This window comes from Saccostrea echinata, unplaced genomic scaffold (genome assembly GCF_033153115.1).
Source record: "Saccostrea echinata isolate AGI-Se365-2 ecotype Australia unplaced genomic scaffold, CSIRO_AGI_Sech_v1 ptg000029l, whole genome shotgun sequence".
NCBI classification, from domain to species: domain Eukaryota; kingdom Metazoa; phylum Mollusca; class Bivalvia; order Ostreida; family Ostreidae; genus Saccostrea; species Saccostrea echinata.
In genome coordinates, this window is record NW_026889778.1 from 39,291,983 (window position 1) to 39,316,324 (window position 24,342).

The 24,342-nt window shown below is 32.0% G+C and overlaps 1 protein-coding gene across 1 annotated transcript in view; it reads right to left on the reverse strand.

Moving 5' to 3' along the window:
- Nucleotides 1-310: 310 nt before the first annotated feature.
- The window catches only part of LOC133194270 (NACHT and WD repeat domain-containing protein 2-like), a 32,345-nt gene continuing 8,313 nt past the window's right edge, over nt 311-24,342 (reverse strand). Inside the window, exons 7-28 of the mRNA XM_061330260.1 lie at nt 22,580-22,705; nt 20,909-21,123; nt 20,256-20,398; nt 19,710-19,812; nt 19,017-19,235; nt 18,045-18,372; nt 17,763-17,915; nt 17,448-17,597; nt 16,471-16,684; nt 15,271-15,427; nt 13,820-13,997; nt 10,984-11,337; nt 10,411-10,632; nt 8,208-8,469; nt 7,832-7,952; nt 6,114-6,282; nt 4,917-5,038; nt 4,390-4,627; nt 4,052-4,213; nt 3,213-3,379; nt 659-791; nt 311-465 (exon numbers count right to left, since the gene is read on the reverse strand). Of these exons, the coding sequence (XP_061186244.1) occupies nt 338-465; nt 659-791; nt 3,213-3,379; nt 4,052-4,213; nt 4,390-4,627; nt 4,917-5,038; nt 6,114-6,282; nt 7,832-7,952; nt 8,208-8,469; nt 10,411-10,632; nt 10,984-11,337; nt 13,820-13,997; nt 15,271-15,427; nt 16,471-16,684; nt 17,448-17,597; nt 17,763-17,915; nt 18,045-18,372; nt 19,017-19,235; nt 19,710-19,812; nt 20,256-20,398; nt 20,909-21,123; nt 22,580-22,705 (4,064 nt within the window). The 3' untranslated portion in view covers nt 311-337. The remainder of the gene's footprint in view (nt 466-658; nt 792-3,212; nt 3,380-4,051; nt 4,214-4,389; nt 4,628-4,916; nt 5,039-6,113; nt 6,283-7,831; nt 7,953-8,207; nt 8,470-10,410; nt 10,633-10,983; nt 11,338-13,819; nt 13,998-15,270; nt 15,428-16,470; nt 16,685-17,447; nt 17,598-17,762; nt 17,916-18,044; nt 18,373-19,016; nt 19,236-19,709; nt 19,813-20,255; nt 20,399-20,908; nt 21,124-22,579; nt 22,706-24,342) is intronic.

Below are 24,342 nucleotides of genomic sequence, written 5' to 3' on the forward strand. Positions count from 1 at the left end.
CCTTTAATATGGCACACTCTTCTGAACTCGACAGCCATTCCAACCTTTCTTCGAGTACCTCACAATATCAAATTTATGAAAATCTTTGTAAACGATTATCCTTCATATTTATATCGATGAATTCACCCTTTTTTGACCTTACAATATAGTCTACAAAGGCCAAATGTGCGTCTACAAAATGTTACAAATACTAGCATTACTGCTGAAAATGCATAAAGTAAACCGTAGTGTTAGTTGTATTTTTATAAACATTCAACATTAGTTAATTAACACTTTTACACTATTTATACATATATATTGCTAAGTCGTCTTTGGTTTCATCATCTTCATCGTTGTCTCAATTATCATCGTCGTCATCTTCATCATCACTGAATGTTTCTTCAGGTTCTTCATCCTCTTGATCTGGATCATCAGGAGATACAGTTTTGTCATTATCACCCAGTACTTGTAATCTAAATTCAGTATCTATAAAGAGGTTTCAAAAATTGTTACATGTAAATATGCAAAACAAAATCCTCATGTTCCAAAAAAAAAAAAATTTAAAAAATCATGAACTAATAAAACAATTTCAAGATTGCACATAAATTACATGAATGTTTAATGGCTTTTTATCGTGGGAAGACCGACAAAATATCCTCAATATTTTAAAGATACATACCATCGCTCTCGTTTATCAATTTCTGCATCTCAAGATCATTTTTGTCGAATTCGTTCAGTGTGAAATGCACAAGATTTTGGTCTAATTCAGCCAGGAAGCTTTTCCCATCGCTTGCTGGTGTCACTTTCCGGAACTTCATTAAAAAAAATTAAAGTTAAATTTCATCTTAACCACAATATTTATAAAACATATGTTGTAAATTGGCAAATTATTTAAGTGATATAATTCGTATTTTTACATAATCTTACTATGAGATGTTACCAAGCAACGTACGCTACGAACCATTTTACTGAAATCTATTTTAGTTTAATATATGATTTTTCCGAGAAAAAAAACTTTTAACAATTTGTGAACTAATAAAGGGAATAACTGAATGCCTATATCATTGTTTTTTGTTTGTTGTTTAACGTCCCTCTCGAGAATTTTTCACTCATATGGAGACGCCAATTGGTACATTGCAGTATAATTGTAATTTTCTAAGTTTTCTTGAAATAAGACGTAATGGATAACTCAAAGGTCTAAGAGCCACATCGCCCCCTGAGCACTTTGGCTACTGCTAGAAAAAAAAAACAGAAATTAATCAGTTTTGGAAAGACATATTTGGTTTAGTTCGACATATTTGGGTACTTGTGCGTATAGCTTTCTTTTGCGATCTTTAGAGGTCCGTATTTGCTCTGCTCCAAATCTGTATTATTCCAGTTGACCTTTGACCTTGATTACTGTTCGTTATCTTCCTATTTTATTCCATAAAAGGGCTCTCCAGAAGTTCGTGGATGGCGTTTTTGTCATTTTGTGACTGGTCAAAGATAGATATATTGTGTATAGAAATATTTGGTATGAAATGCAAAGTCAGTTTAGTTTCGTTTTGCTTGTTTGACCTTACATTTCATGTTAATTTTTCCATCTTAAAAGGTCGCAGATTGCGCACACCCCAGGGTCAAATGGAAGAAACTTTATACTATTTTTAGATTTAAATGATTAATGTATTTTTCATAAACCAAGTTAAAACTAATCAACATTTTAAATCGAAGTACTTCAATGACTTTCTTCATTTCTAATGCTGTGCTATTAGTTTCGGTTATCAAACAAATTAAGGAATCGTCAAAAAAGAAGGAAGAATATCTTTGAAAACGCCCCCCAAAAATAGACAGCAGCCTTCCAGATGAACCAGAGAGTATCCAAAAATTATTTGTTGGTTTAACGGAAACGATGTTAGAAACGATAAAATAACTGAATAAATCGGGAATCAGGATATTTCAGTTCATCGATTTACAAGTGGCATAAACGGTTCGCATACGGTATGTACTTATGTACTATTCGAGAGACGTTGCAAGATGTTACAATGTATGCGCTGAAATACGAAATCCGGTATACATGACGTTACATGACTTCAATGTTTTAACTCTCTTTTTCAACTTTTGAATTTCTTAATCAACTGAATACTGTACTGCTTGAAAAACTATTCTTTCCAGATATCAAAACCATATTTTTTATATGGACTCTTCAGTTTTTTTTTTTTGTATTTTTGTTTTTTTTGTTTTTTTTTTTGTAATAAGGCTGTTTCACATGCGCATTCATTTTCATCTCTTTGGCAGAGACCATTTTAAAATATTTTCAGCTCAGTGAGGTGACCAAGCAGTCGGTTTTCGTTGATTAGGCGTGTTTAAATAGAACTTTCTGACTGTCAACAAATGAAATTAACTGCTTTTGCGTATTACGAATCGGCAAACAGATTTCGGAACACAGTTCGAAAATTTGTAATTCAAAAGTGAATTGCATTGTAAAACACAATTCAAAATCTGAGACTATTTTTATCTGACTGTGTCTTAAATATAAAAAGTGTTTATGTTGATATCTTTAGTTAAATATTGTGTGTTGTTCTGTATATTTACTCAATTTTGGTCCTACAAAATTATCATATAAACAAAAATATAGCAAGTGTCAATGGATATTTGGACAAACCTGGTATATTGTTGATATATAGACAACAAGTATTGACATATATTGTCGTCAGCCAATTTTTTTTATTTATTTATATTTTTTTCTTTTTAGTAATTTACATATTTATTAAAAATATTATTGTATGTAATGTTTCAGACTCTAATCAGATGTCATACAATTTATGAGAATAATGCAGGATCTTTCCATCCGAATTTCCCTTCTTCCCTATATTAGGTAATTTAGCCTTGCTCTGTAAACGACTGTCTAAATTTGCACAAAAGTCGATTTAAAAAATACTATAAAATTGTGGATTTCTTCGGTGGTGAATATGGTTTGTTATTTACCAGAAAAATATCATTATTGACCGAAGGAAAGCCTTTTATTTATCTATTATTTAGATGAATTCTAATTTTTAATTCTGTTCAAAAATATATCGCTTTTTACATGTACCTGGACGATTAAAGAATAATGCTCTTTTAAAAGCACATTGAATCAATTACGTATACCTATATATTTCTTTTACTACAAACTAATATTAAACAATCAATGAACATAGTTTAAAAATCCCATTCTTGTTTTTTAATGTTAAGGAAAACGTGTTCATTAAACGTACAAAAGCTTCAGGTCTGTAGCTTGCCAGACATTCCCAGCTGTTGATATCCCATATTCTCATCAGATTTGTTTCTTCCATGTCACAATATGACATCATGTACGGTCCATAGGGGTTGCCATAAACTTCCACAATGTCTGTGTGCCCACTTAACTTCATGTGAACAGTTCCTGAAAAAATGGCAAATAAAACAATGTTATACAATGTTATACAAACTTTAACTGCATGAATAAAGAAACAACATATTTGATAAAAAATATTTTGTCAACTTTATAAGCAATTTAGTTTTTGATTGCGATCTCATTTAATGATCGGTAATGAGTAACTATATATAAATTCAAAAGAAAGATCTTTTGCCTAAACTAAATGCCACTATCTGATTCATGCCAATGGTTAACTATAAAACTATTATATCAAACATTTTTTCCACTGTTTTTTTTCCTGCTAGACACAACCGTGACATTCAGATTGCAATTTAGAAAAGTAACAAATATCTGATAATTAAAAATCAGAGCAAGAAACACAAACAGAAAAACGGAGAATAGAAAGTGAAACTGTATACAGAAGAATTGGAAAAGAAATTGCAGAATTTTGATTCGTTAACAACTCCCATAAATACCTCTATATACAGAATTATGTATAATTTTTATTCGCTTATTTTAACAGAATTTTTGGCGTTTTTGGCACAATCGTTTAAATTAAAATTTGAATACCACCAAAATGCAATTTTATATAAAAATACTATCAGCATAAATTCATGATTATACCAGATTGTTCAAGCTTCATTTTGAATATAGTTTATTATAAAATGAATTCAGAGCTTTTGTAGTGTTATAACTTGCCTTGTGCTACATCCCACAATCTGATTACACCGTCTTGGTACGCTACTGCTAAGAGCTCATCTTTGACAAAAACCATAGTATTCATCTCAAAACCATACACATCTTTACCTTGTTCTATGTATTGTTTTAAGTCATTGTCGTCAAAAAGTACTGTGATTTCATCTGTTAAATAAAGCAAAAGTACAAACAGCTGAAATTTTCTTTCAATTTTACAGCTTGGACTTTGTCCGATATTAAGCTGATATAAAGCATTGGAAGAAATATCACAAAAAGAAACTATTCACTTTACAAATCAGCGAACACAACAAATACTTGTTGATAGAAATTATTGCAAATACCATCTTCTTTTTTCCAAACAAATGGCGTAGTAAGTGTTTCTTTTGCTGCTGCCAACTGCAATGATCCAATGACGTAATTTCCGCGAGTAGAGACCGCAATATCTAAACCAGTTTCACGTGCTTTTGATCCGAGATCCTTCTTGGTGATTGTTTTTATAATCCTTTTCTTTTCTGCATCACAGACGAGAAATCTCTCATCTTCAGTTATACAAGTTACAATATGGCCATCTCGGGAAGCCTGAAAAATCCAAACACAGTTAACTATGAACCATTTCCAACTTTCCTTAATACTGAATATGTAGATTAATGTAAGTTGACCCTTACAATATATACAATATCATTATTAAATTACATGAGGCTTTTTTGTACGATATTTCACTTTTATCTCCGATGAGATTAAAATATTGCTGACGTTCAGGATGTTTATTAAATATTTTTTAAAGCTCCCGAACCACCGTATTGGATTATCTTTGATTTTAATACAATATGAGAAAAAAATAATACGAAATAGAAAGTATTTACTATACCGCTATCATATCAATAGGACTTGACTTTTCCTTAGTTGAACAAGGAATGATTTTTGTAACTTTTCCTGATTCCACATCATAGCATTTCAAGTTAATTCTTCCCCGAGTTTGCACTACGAGTTCTGAAACAAAGATATCGATATTATTCTGAAAATAAAGCAAACCTACTGTTCCATACACCCGTAATGTTTTAATTGTTTGATTTCTGTTTGTGCGTGTGTGCACATGTTTAATATTGTTTGTTGTTGGTGATGATTAAGGGGGTATTTTTATGTTCACTTTTAGGGTGGAATTTGTGAAATCACTTTATAATAATTGCACCCCGTGATCAAGGAAATTCGAGATTTTATTCAAATTTTTCTCAGCATGATGGATACAAGGCTTCAAAGTCCTCTCCAGATTTATTTCGTATTCTTATATATACCTTGCTTAAGCTTGAATAAAAATCTCAGTTCAAGATAACTAAAATTTACACTACTAAAGATCCTAAATTATGACATTCAAGTATTGATCAGAAAAGCAATTGATCAAAGAAAATTTACCTATTTACTCCGTTTATTGTTAATTAGAAAACAACAAAATAATAATCTGCAATCACATATATACATATAAAAAATAAATTAAAGATCTTTAAATGATATCACTAAATATGACATCTTATAATGATCGACGTTATTCCTTATAAATATTTAATAATGTTTAAAAATGTTTATCCCAATTCAAATGATTTTGTTAAAGAAAGATTACAAAAATTTAATTAAATTTTTAAAAAAAAAATCACGTTCAAAATAATTGAAATGTAAAAAAAAAAAAATACAAATTTGTAAGCCACATATTCTAGTATTATTGCTGTAACTGGTTGACTTCTAGTTTGATATATCGGGACTTCGATTCGGTACCAACCTCTTTGCTACATAGTCCAAATAATTAGTTCATTCTTAGAGAATTATCTTGGTAACATACCGTATGCGGAAATCAATTTGTCCACAGATTGCTCAGATACATTTTTCAAATTGTCGAAATTAAAAATCTAAAACTGACAGCCCTCTTTCAGTAAATGATAGAAAGCTCATAAGTGGCAAAACAGCTATGAGCAAAATAAAAATAAAAAAAAGTGGTTGATCAATGAGTGTTGGCAAAACAGAAAGAATTAATAATTGCCCACTTTACAGTTTATGTATATTATATTCTTATTACCTTTACCACCATTAAAAAGGCGCAAGTCGCTATTCGCTGCAGGAATAAGTCCTTCAAATTCAGTTGCTACTGATACTGTGTCCAGGGAAATCTTTATTATCTTATCATTTGAGTTAACCAAAAGGAGACTGCTGTCATCCAGTAGAGTTATGTCCCCTACTTTGCAGTCCTGAAACACAGTTTGAAAAAAAATAAGGAGGATTAAAGTGTCCCTTATAATTTACAATAAAAACTATGTGATCAAAAAGAAATTATCCCGAACTGTATTTTAAAATCATATGATCATGTTGACATTTGATACATAAATCATTTTCACTCTAGAAGCATAACAAAGAATCACAACCTCATAAGTCATTTCTTGTCCTCGATGTACGCTCTTAACTTATATTTTAAATTTGAAATCACAAAATCTTACCAAAATCAGTAGCATTAAAATGTACGGTTTTTAACAACACTTTACACAATCATTCCTCATGATAAATTTTTGACATCACAGAAAACAGTTTATTAGAGAAAATGGAAGAATGGTTAATTTGAACACATTGTCAGTGGTCATCTGCAAACTTATTTTGTTAACAAAAACATTCTGATTCTATGCACAAGTACTCCGAGATTGATACTTAAAAGATGCTCAAGTTTCTCATTGACAATATGTATGTAATCTTTGGAGATCAGCTCTTCCAAATATCTGTTGGAATTCCCTTGGGTAATAATTGTGCCCAGTTATTAGCACACCTGATTTTGTATTCTTAAGAAACATAATTTATTCATAAACTTCTATATGAAAAGTAGTCTTTAGCTATGGATTCAATTCTTCATTTAAATATTTCGATGACGTTTTATCAATTAACAATATTCATTTTCAAATTGTAAGGCCATTACTTTCACACTAAATAGTCTAAGGATAGAATTTTTTTCGTTTACCCAATTATGACGAGGGGAAGGCACTCGTCGGGTCAACAGGGATACTCAATTCTCCATGGTACCTGATCCCATCTCTATTTTCAGAGGTCCGTGTTTGCTCCGCTCACAATTTGTGTTGATTAATTGGACTTTCGAGCATGATTACTATAAGTTATCTTCACATTTCATTTACCCCCATCCTTCAACCTTTCTAACTGAAAAGCTATGGATTGGTTGTTCGACATCAAGGTCACATGAAGCAGCTATCAAGGATGTAACTTACCATTGTGTGAGCAAAATCACACGAATTGATGGTCAACTTAATGGTTTACCGATGTAAATATAGTTACGGATAGTAATGTCAGTCCAATGGCATGAATGGAAACGCTTAGATCAATAACATACCATTTTGTCATTAAATGAGGATTTCTTTATGATTGATCACGTACACGTACTTCACAAAGACAATATCAAATTATCATTAAAATGACTTTCCTAGAACGCCTAACAACTTCTGGCCACTAATTCATAAATATTCATTCATTTATATACAAAATATTACTGTGTAAAATGTGGTAATGAAATTTTAATTCAGTATACAACTAGACCCTTCTGGCCATGACAGCATACAATCAATCAAACAATAGAGGATTGGGTCGTAGACAGAAAAGTCCTGTTGATGGAGATTGTTCAGTCGTTAAAATAGGAACGAATTGCAGTGGCCAGAAAAATGTACTGTGATTCATAATTACCTTCTAAAACTCATTGCAAAGGGTATAAAAAAAACAGAAAGTGGAATACAAAAAATTACTTACCATAGTTATGGTTTTTACAACCTTGTCTCTTTGAAGGTCATAAACTTCGAAAAGGCTTGGTCCGTCCTTTAAAGTCCGATGTAAGATTGTGTAGCGCGTGTTCTTCATGGGAATTATTTCACTTTAAAAAATCATTTTTTTATCTTAGAAATATAAATCGTACATGTAAACAACTTCTTATCTTTGTTCCACTGTCTTTAAATATTAGCTATAGCAAATTTCATTTCTTTTGACCAATGAATATTTTGATTATATATTTTGATTCCAATAAATCATGGATTTCTTCCATGCAACCTTAATCTAGGAAATATATAGAAAATATTGAGGGAAGAATTTTTTACAATAGAGGATTCAAACGTCAACAATTCGTCAGTACCTGATCCTGTTTACTTGTTCTGGAAGTTTGTTCTGGACGTCCTTTTTCTCTAAATCCCAAACTCTAATTATTTTGTCCTGCGTCCTGGTGACAAATATCTTCATGTCACATGTTTTTACGTCCTCCAGAGAAACCGCATGATGGAAATGCGAAGATACGTCACTTCCCGTTTTGTCTAATATAAGTACGAAGTTTTGGTCGCAGGTAAGTATAGAGTCATTTTTCGAATGCATCGAATTCAGAAGATGAAAATTTTCCAAAGCTGTAAAACATTATAATAGAAGAGATATACTCTTAGATTGATTTTCCTTTTTCCTGTTCATTAAATATATTATATTAACTTGACGAATTGCACTTAATTATGCATTGAATTAATATCTTAGACATGCATTGTTTCATAACACGAACGGCTGTGCTGACAAATTGAATAACGTGCGTTAGAGCATTTTAAAATCTGCGTTATGAAACAAAGCATGCCAAAAATATTAATTAAATGCTTAATATATTTATATTCTCTGATAACATTTTTAATCGATAAAGTTTATCTTTACATGTCTTAAAACTAAAACTAACAGCGAAACTGCTTTGTAAGCAAACTGTATAGAACAGCTTGGAATAGTGTTGACCTGCTCAAGATAGAATATGTGAGGGCAATGCATGTTTAAGCTGGTGCAGGAGAAAATATAGTGCAAGTTTTAATTAAAAAAAAATGTTTAATTTTTTTTGTCATTTATAATTCCACGTTCACAATAGATATATAAGATAATAAAAACTAATTGGTATGATAGCCTGAAAATTAATGAAAAAGGACATAAATGTATTACGTCATTTTAAAGTTGTAATTCGGTTCTCATCCGTGTTATCGAAAATTGAATGCTTAAAGTTTTCTACACAGTTTGTAAGAAAAATACAAATCAAATGTACATGTAAAACATTATGTTTTTGTGCCATACATGTATGTTAAATAATTAAAGGTAATTTTCCTTTGTTTTAATTTGTTTAGATGTCTGTCTCCCATCCCTTAATTACAGCAGATATCTTTTGAACTGCAAGCCAGTGCAAGGTAAGAATTTGGTATTTAGAACCTGTTTTGTTTGATATAAGACCTTTGTAAATTTCAGATGATACCTCGACCTTCGATATCAAATATTTTAAAGAATGCACGCTGTATCATGTTAATTGTGATGAGAGGTAATATTCAGCATGTGTTTTATTTATGTTTATCACAATTTCTTTCTAAGCTTGTGAAGTTTGAAGTCTCTGTGATCTTGAACTTTACTTTTGAGGTACTAACAAAAATTCAATTTTGTTCTGTATCATTCAAACCATAACGTTTAAAAAAAATTATGTAAAGCGGGTAATTATATTTTAAAAATTTCAAAGGTTTCACATTTTTAGACATTTGGCCTTTAATTTGGCCTTTAAACTACGTTTAGGAGAATAACCCACATCTTTTAATCCAGATAAAAGGCATACTTTTATATTTAGCATGGCTATTTTTTATCAAGAACTTCACTTTGTGTCTGGACAATAATTTGGGAAAGGCATACGTCAAAATATATCAACAGCAACTCATTTTGATTTGATATACACCTGTATATGGGGTGTATATCTCTCAGTTGATTAGATACGCAAGAGTATGCTCTACATATGAACAATTTCTCAAACGAGGTAAGTTATTGACAAACAAGTTGACGAAACGAGAATATCAACAGTCTCGTTTAAAATCATCATTTCGTAAGTTCTCTGGTCGATACAATGACCTCGTCAGCAAATGCAAACTACCATTAAATCATATGCTGACTGCCGTTTTTCATACTAATTGTTAGGCCATTATTTACATATGTACATGTATCTTACAACACTAGTTTTCCTTTAGAAGGAATGTCTATTTACACATTTTGCCAAAAAGTTCATTTAAAATGAATTATTGTGGCCCAGCGTTAACCCTGGCTTTAGAATGTCATGTCAAAAAAGTTAATCTACAATGATCACTGTTTAATTACACCTTTTGTTGCTTCTGACCTTGTAGCAAAAACAACTAAACCTATTACAAATGTAGACTTTATTTGAATAAACTAGCTAAGTGACAATTAATGTAAGAATTTGAAACTGCAAGTTTGATAAAGAGGAGGGGTAATGTGCTATATAAGAAAACCGTCTAGGTTGACTAATGGTCCCCCTTGATATAAATACGCCTTACCTTTACTTGTACGCAATAGTTGAAGTGTGGAAATTTCGAAAATTGCCAATTCATTTATTCCTCTTGCGGTCACAATCTGAGTCTCGTCAGATGATATGGCCATTGTGATTATATCTTTATCTTCCCCCATGTTAACAACGGGGGAGAACAAATCATCTTTAATGTTGTAAACGCATAAGTTTTCCATTAGATTGCTTGTAAAAGCCACGTAATTTTCTGATCCTAAACACAAAACAGAATAAAAATCAGCAGCGTTTCAAATTGTGATACTCAAATGATATAAAAAAAAAACCTATGGGTCTGTAATTACTATTTATAGATCCCCGTATATAGGGATGATTTCATTCTCTGGATAAAATCGGCAGTGCTTTTATAGAAGAGTCATATAAACATTTAACACGAGAGAAACAAGAGTTCAGTTCGGTTCAAATAATTACTTGTGCAAATCAGATTCTGAAATTTAATTTAAAGCATATAAGCATTCAATCTTTCATTTAAAGAAAACTGAACTCATTTTAAAGTTAGACCAGCTATATTTCATCTTAACTCGTGAAAATTTCAAATTCTTGCTACCTCTGAGGAGTTCCATCCCATAACTTTTTTCAAACTTAGATGGTGTTGTTTTGCGTCTTATTTCCTCCCCGGTCAAAGCGTCCCATAGGATGAGCTCGTCTGTGTCTATGGCAGCAATGGTACTATTAGTTTTACCAGCAAACGTCACTCCGACATTTTGTTTTAGTTTAAGAGTGTACTTCAATTCCCATTGTGAGCTGCAGCAAATAATTGCGTTTTTAAATATCTGAACAATGATTTGACCATCTGCTGCAAAAGCTGCGTTGTACATATCCAGCTGCATTGTTGAACCTGACTTTATTTCTTTGCCTGTATGGACATCCCATGTTTTAATGATATTGTCAGAGGAGCTGCCTGGAAAGATTAATATATTTTATGCACACTTCAAAAGTCGGCGATAGAGAAATTGGTGTACAAAGATTGACAACGTTTAGCACGTATTGTTTTTATCTCAATAAACGCTTTCTAGTAGCATTTGTCCGCAGTTGTTTATAAAGTAGTACATTTTTATGTAGGCTTCAGTCTAAATTGTCTTGCTGAACAAAACTGATATTTCAAAAATAAGTAATGATTTTTAAACATTTATAGGGATGTAAGTACGGGTTAGCCATGTGATCGAATGAAGAATCACTTATGAGGTCACTGTGAATTTACGTCGTTCGTTTATGACTAAACAATGAATTTATGGTCATGTGACAAACCTGTTTATATAAAGACTTAGATAAGCCTTGTTCAAATATTGTTAAACAAACTTATCTTTTAAAAAGATTGGTGAGCTAGCGCTGTAGCATAATAAAATACAGAAGAAGATATCTGAACCATTTGTTAAATTTGCTGAATCGATTAATTATTAATAGGAAGGCAGATTGGTGCACTGGGGGTTGAGTTGGGGGTGGGGGGTGTCGCAATTTAGAATGGTGAATCTAAGAGTGTGCTTCACGTCGGCAATGGCATAACTCCTAACTGTGCTTTAAGCATTCTGTATTTTACTGTAATTTCAATTTCGATGTGAAAAATAAAAGGTCAGTAGAACCAATGGACACCTTCGGGCCTTTCCGGCAAGCTCGGAAAAACATATCCGAGGTTGCCGCGGTTTTCCGAGCATGACGGAAAGATCCATGAAGGTAGATTAGAAAAGCTATGTATTCATTACAACTTTAGAAATAATAGTCTTGGTTTTATAAGACCCGAGTTACTGTTACTTTTTGTTCATTTACGTGCAGGTTAGACAACAAAACACGAAACTTCAGATCATATGTATTTTCAGATGATAAACACTAAATTGACATGTCTTTCCGACATACTCTGAAAAAGATTGTTGTTGTTGTTGTTGTTGTTTTGTCCGAGCTTGCCGGAATTATCCACTAAGGTGGTAAAACTACATGTAAGGAAAGCTAAATGTCTAGAATCTTGGCATTATATGGCCAAATTTTTTATTGTACTTTTATGTCTAGGTTAGACAATAAATTAACGAAAATTCAGAATCCGGATCTAGACTGGTATTGACTGTCTCTAACCTACGAAATGTATTTCGCGCATTTCAGACAGGAAAGGCCAGTGTAAATTCGGATTATTTCTATTTTTGTATGACAAAACGAAATTGTTATCGTACAGTCTATCTCTATCTACAGTAGTTTTCCCAGAATCCCCGACCGTGAAGTCGAGCATGCGTATTTCAGAAATATAGACTAACGTAGTTGCTAGCGCTCGAGAGCGCTAGCAATAAGGGGAAAATAATTCAAACGTAAATATACGCATATAATGTCTTTTTTTTCTGTTTTCAACCAACGGTATTTTTTAAAATAATTTTGTCTATATATATATATATATATGGTGAGAGTGAATGAAAATTATGCAAGTTACTCTTCCAATGGTACAAAATCAAAATTTTAAGAACCTCTTATTTGCTTATTGGAATTTTTTTTTAATATTTTCAGATGAACTAAAAAATTAATTGTCCAATTGGCTTTAGAAACTTTTTAGGTTAAAGCTGTAAAAAAAAAATTCAAATATGAGATTTCTCATTGTCTGTTATTGGATACGATTTTTATCAAACGTTATGCGGTTTCTCTCCCCGTGGGTAAAATACACTTTATTTCTGTGATAATAATCCTTATATTTTATGAACGTTGAATTATTTTAGTTCCTTCTTACCACATTTACCACCGTTCACAGTAGCTTAGTCGGTAGAGCGCTCGCTCCATGATCGGGAGGTCGTGAGTTCGAATCTCGGCCGCGACTGACCTAAGTCGATAAAAAAATGGGTAGCAACTGTTCCTTCGCCATGCGCTCGGCACTTTGAAGTGAAAGTTGCGGGTCCTTCGGATGAGACCTTAAAAACCGAGGCCCCGTGTCACGGCAGGCGTTGGCACGATAAAGATCCCTCACTGCTCAATGGGCCTCAGTGCCGAGTTAAGGTCAAAATTTGAAGCCCTTCACCGATATATGGTGGCGTCTCTGTATGAGTGAAAAATTCTCGAATGGGACGTTAAACAACATACAATCAATCAATCAATACCACATTTACCTTTCTAACACATTTCCGAATCTTGGAAACTTTCAGGCTACAATCTCAAATTATGTGCAAAAGTCCAGAAAAACAAATTGTCTAAGAATCTGTGACAGAGAGTCAGACAGGTGGATAAGTGGGCGGTATGTCATTAGATAATTACACATTCGACCAAAGTTGGTATACTTTATTTTTTTTTTTAAAAAAATAGTAGTACATGTACGTAGAATCTCAGTAAACAACATCTAATTTTTAAACAACCTACTCTTCAAAATCTCATTTTTTTTTTAAATTTGATAATTGCTTAAACTTAGAATAAATCATTACCACTTAGTGCAACGAGTTGTCCAGACGGGTACAAATGTAGATCCAAACTGGTCACTGTTGTTGTATGCCCCGTAAGTGTCCTGATCAACTGACCCCCAGGCTTTTTGAGGAGAGAATGCGAGCACACAATGTAAGGGTACATGCTCTGTTGACATTGAGCTAGTAGGTCTTTATGGCACTGTTTAAAAAAAAGTAATAGCTCTGATTTAAATGATGCGCATGCTTCAAATCTCCCTAAAAATATCATGTTGGATTTACTCGTTTTAATAGAATAGCTAGTCAAAAAGAAAATTTGTACTTCAAGAAATTGTAAAACAAATTGGAAAGTGGATCAAACAAACCAACGGCTACATTAGAAGTATAACCTTTCCAAAATGATTGCTTCCAGCTCGTCCATAATGATAATATAGTGTAAGCCTCATCTTATCATAACCACGTTATTTTGGTCAGATTGGATACATACATATATAACATACAAACTTTTATTCAACCCAAACCCCTCTGAGAAGCAATTACAAATAATTACACAAATTGATCTTTTTTTCAACTCTCATGAAACGGAATTAAGAAACTTGAGTTCTACTGCGTTAATGAGTGAGAAGGTTAAAAGACCTTATACTGATAGCCAAGCTTCTAGCAACAGTGCGATGAATATTGAATATTAAAGTTTCAAAAATACATATAGGTGCAAAATACTTGAAAGGTCAAAGCATTGTAAACATAGATAAGAATATCAAAGAATTTTTAATCAATGCAAAGAAAACAGCTACTGTAATTAAATACGAAATCTATTTTGAATCAAACATGTTTTCAGTTGATGATCATTCAAAAAGAGCAATTCATTTAGATTATAGATTATACTAGGTTCCTTATTAGTCCCCTACCGGTGAAACCGGAGGGGACTATAGGTTTCCTCTGAGTCTGTCCGTCCGTCTGTCCGTCCGTCTGTCTGTCTGTCTGTCTGTCCGTCTGTCTGTCTGTCTGTCCCTCTGTCTGTCTGTCAGTCTGTCCCACTTCGTTTTCCGCACTTTTCTCCTAAACGCTTGCAGATATTGAGCTGATTTTTGGTATGTGAGTGTATCTTGATGAGTTACAGATCAAGTTTGCATTTCGTTCCGCTTCATTGATTTTTGACGGAATTACGGCCTTTTCAATTTTTAGGGGTTTTCCGCAATTTTCTTCTAAACGCTTTCAGATATTGAGCTGATTTTTGGTATGTGGCTTTACCTTGATCAGTTATAGATCAAGTTTTCATTTCGTCCTGCTTCATTAATTTTTGACGGAATTATGGCATTTTCAATTCTTAACAGGAACCAGATTACACTTGGCGGTAGGGGACTAGTATTGCTAATGCAATACTCTCAGAATGCTTGTTCATTCGACCTTTAAACCGGGGAAATGTAATAATTTTATGATGTGTGCTTTTTTTTCTGAGTTGATATGCCACAAACCTCTGAGTTTTCCAGTCGGTCCAACAAATGTGATGGAAGCTGTCGCGGGTCAAGTGACAGTGCAGCAGACGACAAATTGATTGCCTGCGATAGCATTTCGAGGTCTGTCTCAGCTGGAAACAGGGAACGAGCCAGTGCAAAATCGTCTAGCAGGTCTCTGTATATACACATATAACAATTAATGTAAATACGTGTAAAAAATAAATACTAGAATAAACATTTCAATAACAACCCATTAATTACTCAGAACTTAATGTTTCAAGAAATAAATGTGTGAACTCTAACCTCGATTTTACCTTGAAATTTGAATTAAGCGATTGATATCAAGCCAAAGTGAATATAAATGTTTCATAAAAATTACATGTAACAAAAAATGTGATGCTTCTATAAAACAATTAAACGTTTTTTTCAAATATTTTTGTCATTGTACAAAAATGTTGGAAGCAATGATTAAGATTGAACATTGTTTGGAAAATATTATAAATCTAGAGCAATAGGACTTGATCAAGATATACAAATAAGTTTTATAACGCTTTGCAGTCAGTTAGGTACAAAAAGGCATGTATTATTACAATTTTGAAATATAATTTTTGCACTATTAAACGTTTTATCTTTTTCTGAGTTTTAGTTTATTTTTTGTTTTGATTGAATGTATTTTTTTTCTTTTTACATTTTAGTTTATTTGAAAATAAAAGCTTTGTTCGCTTCTTTATTTATTGTATGCCATTTTTACTTTTGTTTTGTCATTTTTGTCCCTATTTCTTTCTGATATCAGTTTTGTGTTTCTCTTTCTGCTTTTTCCAGAATGTATATTATATTGGATCCCCCTTAATCTGTTGTTGAATATGATTTTTATCCAGTGAGTTATTTGTTTTTATCCCCGAGCCTTGGCGAGAGGATAAAAAACACACAACGAGTTGGATAAAAATCATCTCCAACCACAAATCATGGGAAATTCTTTTTATCACATGTTTTTACATCAGTATCAATGTTTTATACTGTTTTATATATGAATCCACATTATTTTACTTCATCACTTTCACGCAAATCTCATTATGACGTCACAACAGTGGGATATGAAAAAATATCTGATGAGTGATATCCACAGAGTAAAGGGGAACATTTGATAATTATATTTATTTGTTTATATAGGATTTGCCTTTTGAATACCGTGTCCAGTTTCGTTAAATTTCATCTTACTCAGTTTGGAGGCACAGCAGTTTGTGGATTAGGAAGTCGAAGTTTAGAAGACAATGTTTCTTCAGATCTTTCAGGTTCTTTGATTTTGCTAGATGATAAGGAAGGTTTTTCATTTTCCTCTCGTTGATTTGATTTCCAAGTTGTACTGGTTGACTGGCAACATAGCGAATTTCCTCTGCTTTTCCATTTTTATCCTGAAAAGGTTTGGGAGTGTCTGAAAAGAAGAAAATGTAATTTTCCAAAAACCTTTTTTTTATCAAACCATATTAAATTATAATGCACACATGTATCATATGAAAAAATAAACTAAAACAATGTAACAGTTGAAGGCTTTGATTCGAAGAATGATATTTGATTTCGTTCTTTATTAAAGAAATATTATCATATTCATAACTGATATAAAATACGCTCTTTTTCTTTGTTTTTTTCTTTTTATTTTGAAATATTTAGAAAGTTGAGATATTTAAAAGATTTGAGAAAAGAAGCAATAAAAAATAATTTTGAAAAAATTATAATGTTCTTTCTTGAAATAATCTCTTCTTTTTTGTTTGTTTTCTTTTTTATTTTGAAATATTTAGAAGGTTCATTTAAAAATTTAGGAAAAAGAAGAAGAAAAAATGTATTTGTGTAAGAGAGAGAGAGAAACAAATTCAAGTAGAATCAGCTGAAAAAAACTTTTTTTTGAAATATTTTTTTTATAATTATGTCATGTAAGGTTAAATAAATTAATGTCGCAGGAACCCCTTGCGCTTAATTATTATTAAAATATACATGTACCTTTTTGCTCGATGTGAAAATATCCTCTCCACGTAAGATAAAAGAATTTAATGAACAAGGAGAATAAAATAAGAATTTTACATACAAATTAGTTTTTTTTTGTTTTCACATTGTCTGCACAGTAATTTTTTTTCCATTACATAACAAATATTTTTTTTCATCAAAGATAATCAAACTTGGGTATTCCTATCATTACTTACTTCCAGCCCATCTCCCTAAGAAATAATCCGCTAGACCAGTGTGGAGCTGAAGCCTTGTTGATTCATCTTTGGTGTATCGATTTTCTGCTGCCTCCCAGAACTGACGATGATACCAACTTAAAATCTGGATTCCTGAATCTCCTCGACTCACTAGAAATTCATAAGCGAATTCAAATAATTTTATGTTTAGTTACCAGATCTAATTAGAGACAAGTATATAAATGGAAAGGGTAAACCTGAACAAACAAACAAAATATATATTATAAAGAAATATCCTAAAGTACTGTAAATTATTTGCATCAAGATTACACATACCAAGATACCAGCGCAGATCATAGCGCAAGCGTACTATCAAGAGTGGCGGAAGCCTTCTGATTGGTGGAGTCCAAAATTGATAAACGTCATTTAACACGTCATCATCACAGGACAAGATGTCTTCCAGTTCAAATTCTGACAAACCGTGCTTAGCTAAGATAAGAAGCGAAAGAAAATAAGTATTTAATTTCTTTAACAACACATAGCAGTTTTCTTATAACAAGATTCTGTGCTGATGAGGTGAATTATAAAGGAGAATATAATTTAAAGTAATTAGCATACCTGCCGTGATATATCCAAGTGTCCTTGAAACAAATATACGACCATATTTGGTTTCCATTTTTTGAAATAACTGATCTATGCATCCACGAATAGTGTCTTGCAGACAACATTCTTTAATTGAGCGGAATGACGTCCATTCCATTGCCTCACGGAATGACAGTTTGATAAACAGAGGAAGTGGACATTTCTCGAACATTTCTAAAACATACGTGCGTTGTGCGTCCGTTAATGTTCGGTTACTTGTCTGACAAAAATGGTCCAGGATATCTTCTCTGTCTGATGACGTCAGCAAAGGGACTTGAATAAAATTTTCCTCTGCAGAAAGAGTCTAAAACAAAATGATGCCAAAATCATTTAACTACTGTCAATTCTGTTTAGACATATTTAGTCCTCTACTGAATGTTAGTCTGTAGTGGAGATTATAATATGGACAAATCAAAGCAAAATTAGTAAAGTGATGTCATATATGTGCCCATTCCACACCTTAGCCAAAGACATCACTGCTTCAACAGGACTGACCATGTTGCTCTAATGAATGAATTTGGCCTGAAAAGAATCTAAGCAAATGTACTTTCAATATTTCCTGTCTTGATTCTTCAGAGGGTCTCGCATGAATAACACAATTGTCCAAACGACATCATCGTGTTCGTCTCTCCTTGAAAAATTTTTTTCTGTGACGCCATATTGGATAAAGTATCGTTAAAATTGCACTCTTTATTTCAACCAAAATAAATGAGCACAGGGTATTTTATTTAAGCATCTATAATTCAAGGGTTGTAAGGTCAGAGGTCAAAATTCCCCCGGAAGAAAAAATATTCACAGACAGAATGAATAATCCACCATTGATGGAAATCTCTATTATTCTACCCATACAGCTAAAATCTTGGTATCTTTCTATCATTAAAATAGAGATTTTGAAAGCCTTGCACAGCTTACAACCTGAAATAGCATTTTCACACTCTATTGTTTTACCTTAATGTCTGGGAAGACTCCAAACTCTGGTTGATCAAGGGTGGAGATAATAACTTTTGTATCTTTTATCAGATTCTTCGGAATCCACGAACTGACAACTCGTCCATTATGAGCTGATTCAAGCTGGTCAATGGAGTCGATGAAGAGGACAACCTTTTTCTTTTTTAAAATGAAGAATCGCAAAGAAGTCTGGAACTTCTTGACTAGAACTTGTAAATCCTTCAAGAAAAATAAAAACTTCTCATACAAAATTATTAAAGGTGAGCATAAAATATATAACATGTGATCTGAAAATATATATGAATTAACTTAGAAAATATCCAAAGGAGATGTCTTGAAAGATGTTAAATTGAGACAGGATTGTATGCAATAGTAACATTTCTTAAATGTGATTGAAAACTATCGGTGAAATAGTGAATCAATTGACTGCATTCTGTAAGGTCTATAGGCTATTAATATTTTTGTGACAAAAAAGATTATTTTTAAAAAATTCTGAAGAAATTTTTTCTGCCCACAGAATTGAAAACTTTATGCAATTTGCCTACTTTAATTACCTAAATATACATGAACAAATCTATGCACATACTAGATTTCAAGTCAGCACAGCACCTACGTTATCAAAACTTTTAACTGACACAACGTATTTATGCTACAAATGAGAATGATTTGATTTTATTATGATGTGTATGGTACCTGAGATTTAACTTCCGGTAATTTGAAATATTGGTGGATCTGAGATATCATGGACTGAAGAAGAGTTAAGAGATTGGAGCTCTCCTGTGTCGATCCTAGAAATCTGTATTAAAATAACATCATGGCTAACTAAATAGCAACACAATACATCTTTGGCCGACTGAAATCTTATTCCATTGGAAAACTTTAATAATATCCATTAGTAGCTTGATTATTACATTGTATTACAAAAAAATTGGAGATAGTCAGGGGTCTATGCGTCTCTGAATGTCATTCGAAAAAAAATGCAAGAATTTAAAAAAAAAAAATTCTTTTAATTTTGAGAAAGATTTGTGACCCTGAGTAAGAAAAGATAAATTGATTTTTTGTTGACAATTTATAGTAAATAGCTCAAGTAAACAGACATGAATATATTACTGTTGGGTAGACGGAGGTACAAGTCGGGATTTTAAATTTCATATTATTTCTTTTTCTCTCATTTACAGCAGAAAGGAATCTGCCACAAATTCATCAAGCTACATTTATATAGAGCTTATTCAATCTAACCTCACGAGTACCATGCCATTGCCACGTATCCATTGGAATGCCTGTTTTGCTGCCAGTGCCATTACGGAGGTCTTCCCACATCCAGATTCGCCATGAACAACAAGAACTTCCTTACTGTCTCCAAGCACGTAGTCTTTGATTTTCTTAGAAAACATAAAAGAAAAAAATGTTCAAAGTTCACTTGAACTTTTGTTTCAACGTCAGGAAAGCTCTTGTTTTACACTGTAAACACAGCAGTTATTTCTGTAATTATTATTTACAGCTATTTTTCCTTGACAAAGTTATATCATTTTTGCTCCTTTGTCTGATAAGGTTTTCGTTTTTTGTTTTGTTTTTTTTTTTGTTTTTTGTTTTTTTTTGTTTTTTTGTTTTTTTGTTTTTTTTTTTGTTTTTTTGGGTTTTTTTTTTTTTTTGGTTCTTTTATTTTTTCTCAATTTTCACTTATTTCACAACTGTTAAAGGATAAGGTTTTATATTTCATTCTAAAGCAGCCAAACTAAGGTTGTATATAATATATATTTATTTCGCATAGAAAAAGTTATGGCAAGCAGAAATATCTTTATCATTATCTAAAGTATTATAACTTGCATTCTAAAGCATTTAAACAGAAATCTTAAAGTTAACAATTGAAACTACTTTGCTCTACCATTTACCTTAACAATTTCATCACGACCCCTAATTCCCGAGGATTTTTCTTCAACGAGTGCAGCATGTCTCAAAAATTCTTCACGTTCAGGTTTCAACGACAACTTTTTGTTGCTTTCCTTTTCTTTAATTGCTTCGTCTATTGAGACTATCATCTGTGTCTGGAAGTCCTCAGTAATCTGTTCTAGATATTCAGCATGTTCTTTGTTGTTCGGGTCAATCCCTAAAAGACATAGTGAAGTTTTCTTCAAAAGCTCCCAAACAATTGCCGTATTTTTTATGTCTCAAATTGAAAATAAGAAGAACAATTAAAACAGTAGTGGGAAAGTTTTCTCGTAAAGTAAAAGAATGTGTTTGGAACACATAGCATTACATGTACTAAGTAACATTATGAGCAGCTTAAAATATAAAGATGGTAATTCTTGAATGATGTGCAGATATACATGTATGTATAAAGTGAATGCACAGATTTAATTCATGAAACTATCGTTCTCTGGATGTCCTTTCCTATTTTGTTTTAGACTAGTGAACTACAAGTCTGCAGGTATATTAAATTACGTGTCTAAAATATAACGTTCTATGAAACATGCCGTTGAAACTTCATGTAACACATCAGAATTTCACAAAATATTGCAATTTTTGGCATATCAATATTCATGAAAATGTTGCTAATTAATTTTGGACAGAAAGACGACAAAACCCGCATAGAATAAACTTTTCTCACAAAGTTACATTTCATGTAATTTGTAAAGTTCGTACAAGAGACTCTCTTTGCAAATTATCAATGGAAAAATCTGCAATTGTACTGAATATCCATAGAAATAGTACGTGTACGTTTTATTTCCTTGTATTTTATGCAGTTGTACTCAGTAATACCTCTGGGTTGATTTTTTTCTCTTATATACCTGGATGTCCTATGTATCCTACATTTATCATTCCTTACTTTTTATTGCATTTAAAAAGACGTTTTTTTTTCTTCAGATTTTATGGGGTCAAAAAATTGCTGACTCCGTTCTTCTTAATGGCTTTTAAGGACAGATGATACAAACAAAAAAATGGATGCCTGGATTGGTATATATTTTTGGGCTTATTTTTTTATGTAAATGATGCAAATAATAAATTTCTAAAATATAAAGAGAAAGTGTAAACCTTCTATGATGTTAAAATGTTAACTTTCTTCAACCATCCTTATTAATCTATACAAATTTTTGTCACTTCAAATCCCATTATTAATTGTGAAACTGTGCATGAAAAATTAAAAACTATGTGGTTAAACTTCTTCATTTTACTTAAATTAGCAGGACTCACGTTGTTAATTTCAAATTTTTTGATAAAAGTTTGTTTGGACATCTGTCCTTAATATGATTTACCATACACATACATTATTTTTTTTTAAATTTTGTTCAGTAAATTTATATAAACTGCAAAAAGAGGGTTACGGGAAAATTAAAATTCTTGAAACTCTTCGTACATGTAGATATTTATCATATCATACTTATTTCTTCTGAATATTAGTACAATCTCAATAATTAGAATAATAAGTTCATTTTAATTTTCCCTTTAAACGATCACTTTATTTTTCGTGGAAAGATTTTTAATCTCAGGCTAGTTCTCCAACTAGTACTATTTAATATAGTATAACTGGGAGTAATATTATAAAATTCCTGTAGGAAACATACCTTTTTCTGTCCAGTTAAGTTCGTACGTATAAATATTATCTGGGTTAATCTTTTCCTCCATTCGTTTTTGAAGAGCTTTGTTCCTTTCTCTGGCTGTTTTCCACACTTTTTCATCTCCCAAGCATTCTGCGAGTCAAATTTTAAATCACCTTTGTGATGTTTAACAATTGACAATTAAAATCGAAATTTGGAGACAACAAAACTTTGATGAAGCAATATATTTCACTATAACATAAAGATTTTGACTTAAACTCAAGAGGTTTAATGATTGTAAAATATAATTATTTATAAATCAATCTCGAAATTTCGAAAGTATATTCGTTTTTGACTGCAGGACTTTTACATCTTTTAAGTATAACATCAAGATTCTGACTTAAGCTCGACAGGTTTTAAGATCTTAAAATATCAAAGGATAGTGATAGAAGAAAATCACTATGGAAAACTGACAGTAAGACATAGTATACAATAGTGTTGAGAGAATAAAGATATCTGCTACTAAACCATTATGAAATAGGTGAAGATAACGAGCAGTAATCCATCTAAAAAACCAAACAGTACAAATCTACGAACAGAGCATTAAACATAGACCCCGGGATATTCAAGTTGTGGGATCAGGTGCCTAAAAGGAGTAATAATCTGTCGAACGGTTATTACATCTGTCATGAGCCCTATGTATCGATCAGGTAGACGGAGTAACCCGTAATAAAAATTATAAGAACAAAGGCCTGACAATTAGTATCAAATATGTCAGTCAAAATACGACCTAATGGTAGCTTGTATTTGCTATCATGGTCATTAAAACGACCATAGAATTTGCAAAATGCTATCTCTAAACGAGGCTGTTGAAATTCCTGTAACCTTAACATATTTCTCAGTAGCCTGTCTCGGTTTAAAAACTGATCATACCTTGAGCATGCTCTTGAGTATCGAATTATTTGGGAGACATAAACACCATATGCAGGTAAAGGTGGAATATTACTTCATAAATAAGGAAAGTTGACGATGAAGTAACCTCAATTGTAATACGGTTGTTAGTTTGCCCTTGTCGTTTATAGTCGGTAAAATATCCAAAAATGAAACAGATGAGGCAGACTCCGTGGTGTCTTCTTTTTTTGAGTTCATTGGGATATATCGAGTCAACATATAAATTTAAGTACTATTGCTAATTACTAAAATGTAGTCGATATATTTGAATGTCAGTTTAGGTGCTTTCTCCTTCCCATGTAGAATTTTGGAATAAATTCTGCTTCATATCAATATAAAACAGATCAGCTTATAAAGAAACATAGTTAGTGGTCATACGAATTCCAATAGATTGTTTGAAGAACTGGCCCCAAGACCATAAACTGAGAACAGACTTAAGTCAAAATTTTGATTTTCAATATCTTTAGTTTCATTTAACATATTAGCTTAAACATTTGCAATTGTGCAAAACGCTTCAATTCAAACATATAATGAAAATTTTATTTTATAATCAAAATTATTTCAAAAGTTATATCCATTTGAAATTTTGACTTAAGTCTGTTATCAGTTTATGGTCTTGGGGCCTGGCCCCAGGATCATCAGGCAGATTTAAGTCAACTTTTCAATCGCTTGTAATATGTTAATTAATTGTTAAATTCATTTCTTAATTTGCAGATAACAACACTTTTGTAAAGCAATATTGGAAATGTTTTAAATTTGGTCTGCTTGACTTCTACATTATTTTAGTACAACATAAGGAATTTGACTTAAGCTTCAGATGTTTCGTGATCCCGAGGCAG